Source organism: Dendrobium catenatum, unplaced genomic scaffold (genome assembly GCF_001605985.2).
Source record: "Dendrobium catenatum unplaced genomic scaffold, ASM160598v2 fragScaff_scaffold_1671, whole genome shotgun sequence".
NCBI lineage: Eukaryota > Viridiplantae > Streptophyta > Magnoliopsida > Asparagales > Orchidaceae > Dendrobium > Dendrobium catenatum.
This window is the reverse complement of record NW_021320133.1, coordinates 59,913-66,476: the sequence shown is the minus strand read 5'-3', so window position 1 is coordinate 66,476 and position 6,564 is coordinate 59,913. Positions and strand designations below refer to the sequence as shown.

Sequence of the window (6,564 nt, the reverse complement as noted above, 5' to 3'; positions counted from 1 at the left end):
GAATACGACGATGAATCTTATCCTTCAATTGAAAATATTTTTCAGTTGAGTATTCTTTTGAATGGTGGATGTTACAGAATTGAAACTAATCTTTATTTTTTGGATTCTTCAGAGACTTTGGCTATTTGAGATGTTCAGAATTTTGAATTTCCATCAGAATATTAGCCCTAGACATAAAAAAATTAAAAAAAAAAAAACTATTCTTTGAAATAGTATTCATGTATTAATTTAAATTGTTTGGATAAGAGTTCTCTTAAGCTATTATCAATCTACGCGGCAATAAGACCATAAAATATTGTATTTACTATTTATTTGTATTATTTGCATTATTATTACGCAGAGGTCTAGGCTTCATTTGGGACAGCTTTTTTACCGATTTTTAAAACAATTTTAAAGCATAAAAATTTCTTGAAATAAAAAATTGTGTACTTGAAAACTGCTTTAGAAAGCAGTATTTAAGATATCTCAAATGAAGCCTAATTATTATTTTAAACTTTTTAAATGGAAGTCAATTCATTTTGTCAAGTTAATAATAATAAATTAAGATCTAATTAAATATTTTGTTTATTAATAAAATATCTTAGTATTTTGCTTATGAAATTATATTGAAAATTTACTCATTTAATAACATGTTTCAAAGATTCATCAACTATCATATAAGTGTGCAACTAAGACTTTGTTTGGGATAGCTTTCTTATTGCTTTCTAAAGTAAATTTCTAATTTAAATTTTTTTTTTACTAGAAAGCTGCTTTGAAAGCAGTAAGAAAACTGTCACAAACGAAACCTTATTCAACCATTCATTTATTTATTAAGATGTTGAGTATGGAACCACACAACTTGCACACAAACCCATAGTAATTCTTGCCCAAACTCTTCACCAAGCCACTACATATACCAATTATGATTTTAATTGGTAAACACTTGAGCTCTTGTACTTTTTTAGATAAAAAAGGAAGTCATGGAGTTTGAAGTCATGATCCTTCTTTGGTCAACTCCAGCTAGTAAGATATTCTTCTCCGGCGCCGGTGTCGATTTATTGATCACCATACCAACCATTCTCAACCCTGCCATTACACACTTCTTAGCCGCAGCCTTCACACGTTGTAATAGAGTTCTTCGGCCGTAGTTGGTGACGGTGTTGCCGCCGAGTACCACCACAAGTGTCTTCCTCCTCCATTGTCCCTGGGAGAACTCATTTTCCTCTTGTAATTCTTTGTTGTACAATGACTCTCTTTTTCCATCTCTCTATACACTTTTCTTCCATTAACACTTTGTTTGAACTTAACATAATGTTTATTTATTGGTAAACGTTCGATGGTGATACAGTTAAGGGCATCTCCAACCGAAACTCTCATTTTTCACTGCAAAATGCGGTAAAATCAAAAAGTGCCGTGATTCATCTCCAATGGAACGCCATTTTGCCCCAAAATCATCGTTGTTTCTTTCGCGCCTTTCTCAGACGGAGTTCGGTAGAGAGAAAGAAATGACGAAAGTGAACAGTGTGACGCCAATATTGGGGTCGCACTTTTCATAAGCGACTAAATGCCGGCAAAAATAGAGTTTGGTTGGCACGTCTGAGGCTCTCCATTCGCCTGTTTGCCGAACGGCTGGAGAAGGCCTAAGAGAGATTTAAGAAATTCCTTTACTCCCAATGATATTATATACTTGCAATGAAGAAGCTAGGTAGAAGAAATTAGAATAAACGAAAAAAAAAAAAAAACTAAGATGGTAGGCGAAGCAATAAGCAATCAACTAATTCTTCATACATACTAGTTAAGCTAATTATAGGTTTTAAATAATATTTGTTTGAATGATTAAGTCTTCGTTTGGGATAATTTTCTTGTTGTTTTCTAAAACAGCTTTTAATACAAATATTTCTTGAACTCGAAAACTTTGTACTAGAAAAATAAATTAAAAAACAGTAAGAAAGAATCCCAAACGAAGCCTAAGTCAATATATCTATGTGGTTACAGCCTCACTAAACAAGTTGTTGGGTTGGAATAATGCCTAATTGCCTATAAATTTTATTGGTGCATTGCATCAGTGTAAACTATTTTATCTATAATAGCTTACAATCACTTTTATAAAAAATTACAACAGTCCCAAATAAACACTTAGCAACTTTGGTTGCAAAAAGAAGCTTTTTACCATAATTTTTTTTTAACGTAACAAGAAATCAATAAGAAACTAGTAGTTAAATAAAAATATGGTTGTTGTTACAAAAAAATAAAACAAAAAAAAGCTGGCCCAAATATATCCTTAATTAGAATTTATTTTGGACAGCTGGAGCTTTCATAAAGATAGTTGTAAAGCTTTTATGAAGAAAATTATTTTCTTAAAAACTGTTATAGAAAATAGCTTCTTATTATAAAAATTTATTAAAAGTTTTAGAAAAATAGTAGCTAAATAAAAACTATAATTATTATATGAAAAACACAGTTATAAAAAAGTTATCTTAAATGAGGTTTAGTTTGAAAGAACTTTTTTCCTCCTAATATCTTTCCACGTCCAAAATTCTGTGGGCCGTTCATTTGATCCACTAGAGTATTAAACTGCAATGATCCAATAACTGACAGCTTCTGGATGCGGGCTGATCAATAGGATATTTATATATTTCTTATAAATATAAATAAAAACAAATAAATAAACATAAAATAAATCCAAATATGTCTTAAATAATTGATGCAAACAAAATTCAAAATTGGCTTACCTAATCCTAACATGGTAACACGCCTACCTACTTTTCAAATGTGCTTATTTTAGCACATGCAACCTAACGTCCTCGTCGGCTCCTCCCTTCCCCTCCACTACTTCTCACACAATCGATCCTTTTTCTCCTCAAATCCCTAATTTCCACACCTTCGCACGTTCTAACTACCTTTACCCTACCAAAAATTCAACAATTTTCGTCATTTTAGTAAATTTCAATGGGCCAAATTTAAATCTTTTATTCTCGCCGTCATTCCCACGCCCTCCTCCTCTTCCTCCGCCGCCCAAACCGCGGTACCGGCTATAACCGGTTGTTGTCGGCCATTCCTATATATGGTGGATCTGGATCCGTTAACCCTCCCAATTCTATAAATTTGGGGTCTTGGCCTCAAGAGAAGTAAGAGAACAGGAGGAGGTGTCTGATCTTTCTGTCCTCAAGCTTTGAACGAACTCTCGTTAAGGTGAGAAGGAATCCGACTTTAGCGTTTGTTTTCATTGAAAATATGTGTTTGAAAATTATGATTTTGTTTCCGTTCATAAATTCATAAATGGGAATGATGGTAAAAATGATAAAGCAAGTGAATTGAATTTTGTTTCCATTATGTTTGTTTTGAAGGAATTGGAGAGTTTAATTTTTCTATTTCAATTACTTCAATCGGAACAAAACCTTTGTCTTACTTGTTTGGTTGAGGAGAACATTATGATTTTCTGTTTTTCTTTTTGTTGAATTGAAGAGAATTTGAGCTTTAGTTTTTGTAGGGGAGCATGTTAGTCATGATGATGATCTGATAATTTTTTTCTTCTTATTTTTTTCTAGAATGGAGGAAGGAGTTGTCAATGAAATAAAAATGCATTTGTTTTCATTTTGCTAGAAAGTTGTTTTATGGACCCTCCTCTTTTATCTATGCCTAGGATTCTGGGAGGAAGATTATTACCTTCGATTGGTTGCTTGTATGTTAAACAAGCATGTTTTAGAAGATAATAATATTATCCTTATCCATTTTGTATGTCAAAATGAGGAAATTTTGAGGAGGTTTGTGGAATTTGAAATTTATGTTGGTTTTTATCCACATCCAACTAAATGATAGTTATAATAACTTGTATGTTGTATCTTCAAAACCAAATGAACTCTTAGAAGCAGCATATGTTGATCAGTTCCCTCATCTTACACAACCAGATGCTCATTTTCATTTGTTATTAAACTTCTGTTTGCAGCTCTAAGAAATGGCAGACACCTTCCTTTTTACCTCTGAGTCTGTAAACGAGGGACACCCTGACAAGCTCTGTGATCAAATCTCTGATGCCATCCTTGATGCATGCCTTGCCCAGGATCCCGAGAGCAAGGTTGCTTGTGAGACTTGCACCAAGACCAACATGGTCATGGTGTTTGGTGAGATCACCACAAAGGCCATTGTCGATTACGAGAAGATCGTCCGTGACACATGCCGCTCAATTGGTTTCACCTCTGATGATGTCGGGCTCGATGCAGACCACTGCAAAGTTCTCGTAAACATTGAGCAACAATCTCCTGACATTGCTCAAGGTGTTCATGGCCACTTCACCAAGCGCCCGGAGGAGATTGGTGCTGGTGACCAGGGACACATGTTTGGCTATGCCACAGACGAGACCCCCGAGTATATGCCTCTTAGCCATGTCCTTGCTACCAAGCTCGGTGCTCGCCTTACTGAGGTTCGTAAGAATGGAACATGTTCTTGGTTAAGGCCTGATGGCAAGACCCAAGTGACCGTCGAGTATCGCAATGAAAAAGGTGCAATGATTCCTATCAGAGTTCATACAGTCCTCATCTCTACACAGCATGATGAGACTGTCACAAATGATAAGATAGCTGCTGACTTGAAGCAGCATGTTATCAAGCCTGTGATTCCTGAGCAATACTTGGATGAGAAAACCATCTTTCATCTAAACCCATCGGGTCGTTTCGTCATCGGTGGACCTCATGGCGATGCTGGTCTTACTGGTAGGAAGATCATTATCGATACATATGGCGGATGGGGAGCACACGGGGGTGGTGCATTCTCTGGAAAGGACCCGACCAAGGTCGATCGTAGCGGTGCCTACATTGTCAGGCAGGCTGCGAAGAGCATTGTCGCCAATGGACTTGCAAGACGCTGCATTGTTCAAGTGTCATACGCAATTGGTGTGCCGGAGCCATTGTCAGTCTTTGTCGATACTTATGGTACTGGCAAGATTTCTGATAAAGAGATACTTGAGATTGTTAAGGAGAATTTTGATTTCAGGCCTGGAATGATTAGTATCAACCTTGATCTGAAGCGTGGTGGCAATGGGAGATTCTTGAAGACTGCAGCTTACGGGCATTTTGGAAGGGATGATGCTGACTTCACCTGGGAGGTAGTTAAGCCCCTCAAATATGAGAAATCTGCAGCTTGAGTTTTGAAGAATGGAAATCTATCCATGGAGGGATGCAAGGGCAATTGTTTTGTATTCTCTGCTTTTTTCTCTTTTATCTTCATTGTTATCACTTTTTCCTTTTCTACGGGGTTTGTTCCTCTTATGATTTTATGTAGGTCTGCCATTTTTTTTGTTTGATCTGAAGCTGGCCTGAATGTTAAGGATGCTTTATCTGTAACCAGGATATATAGGAGAAGACAAACCTGGAAGGTCTGCTTTGAGTCAAATACTCGGTGTAATGCTTAAGAATATTGGGTTTCAGTAAAAAGAACTTTTGTTTCTTCTATTCTTGTAACACTTGGTACTGTTCTTGATTTCGATTTGCCTTGTGAAATTCCTTCTTTGTTGAGTTCTGCTTCTCAACAATTAAAATAGTGGCTGCAGTTTGCTGAGCATTTCAGCAAGCAGATTGGTGTGTGATTGTGTCTGCAAACAAATGCTACAACCTCCTACATTATTTAAAAATTTCTCATGGTTACTACAAAAGAAGTTAGATTTATTTTAAATTATAGGGATCATGATCTCCCACAAGAGTAAATTCTTATTGTCAATTACATATTTGATATACGAATTCAAGAATACTCTCCATTAAAAACATTGACTAATGAGTTCCTCTAAAAATGTATGGCTTTGTTTACAAGGACAATTATGCTAGAGTTCAAATGGAGAATATAATATTGGTTTCGTTTGGGGTGGCTTTCTTACTGTTTCTTAAAGTAGCTTTTCAGTAAAATTTTTGTAAGCTGATTTAAGAAAAAGTGAGAATGCCGTCCCAAACAAAACCATAATTTATGATATGCATGCTTAATTTAGTTAAATGGCTTGTAACTTTAGAAAATTCTTTGATTGAATATCATAGGCAAAGAGATTACAACAAAAGGGAGATTGAAAATTTTAGATTTGAGCATTTATGTTTAATAAGACTCTTTCTTTGAATGTAAGTCCTATAATTTCAAAATTGTGTAAAAGATAAGTTTAGGGAACTGCCCAATAGTATGACTTACTATATCAAATTATGATAAAACCCTAGAACGTAGCTCTTTTTTGGGACTTGCAACTCAAAAAATTTATGAGGGAGATGCTCTTTATTGCAGCGAAATTTAACTCATTAGTTGGTCTTATGAAGTTTTATTGCCGTAATCAAACAAATAAGTATTTTGGTTCAAAAGGATTTCTTCAGATCTCATGGAAAATCTAGTTTATTTCATATTATCTTTTAGATAGAGAAAGTTGTCTAATCACTACGTGCTTGGTAATATGAGATATGCCGTACAATATCAAAATGTATTGCCCCATATAGATTTTTTTTCCTTTTTATCTTTTTCTCTTTATTTATTTTTTTTTCCTTTCTTTTTTTCCCCATATAGATTAATACAATTTGTAAGTTGTTTAGGGTTATTTGTGCCACCCTCTATAAAGATGTT

At 34.9% G+C, this 6,564-nt stretch overlaps 1 protein-coding gene across 1 annotated transcript; it reads left to right on the top strand.

Moving 5' to 3' along the window:
• The first annotated feature begins 2,764 nt into the window (after positions 1-2,764).
• Positions 2,765-5,426, top strand: LOC110095950 (S-adenosylmethionine synthase 5-like). The gene is made up of 2 exons (XM_020821682.2): positions 2,765-3,171; positions 3,926-5,426. The coding sequence occupies exon 2, from the start codon at positions 3,935-3,937 to the stop codon at positions 5,117-5,119; it is 1,185 nt and encodes a 394-aa protein (XP_020677341.1). The 5' UTR covers positions 2,765-3,171; positions 3,926-3,934; the 3' UTR covers positions 5,120-5,426.
• Positions 5,427-6,564: the final 1,138 nt, after the last annotated feature.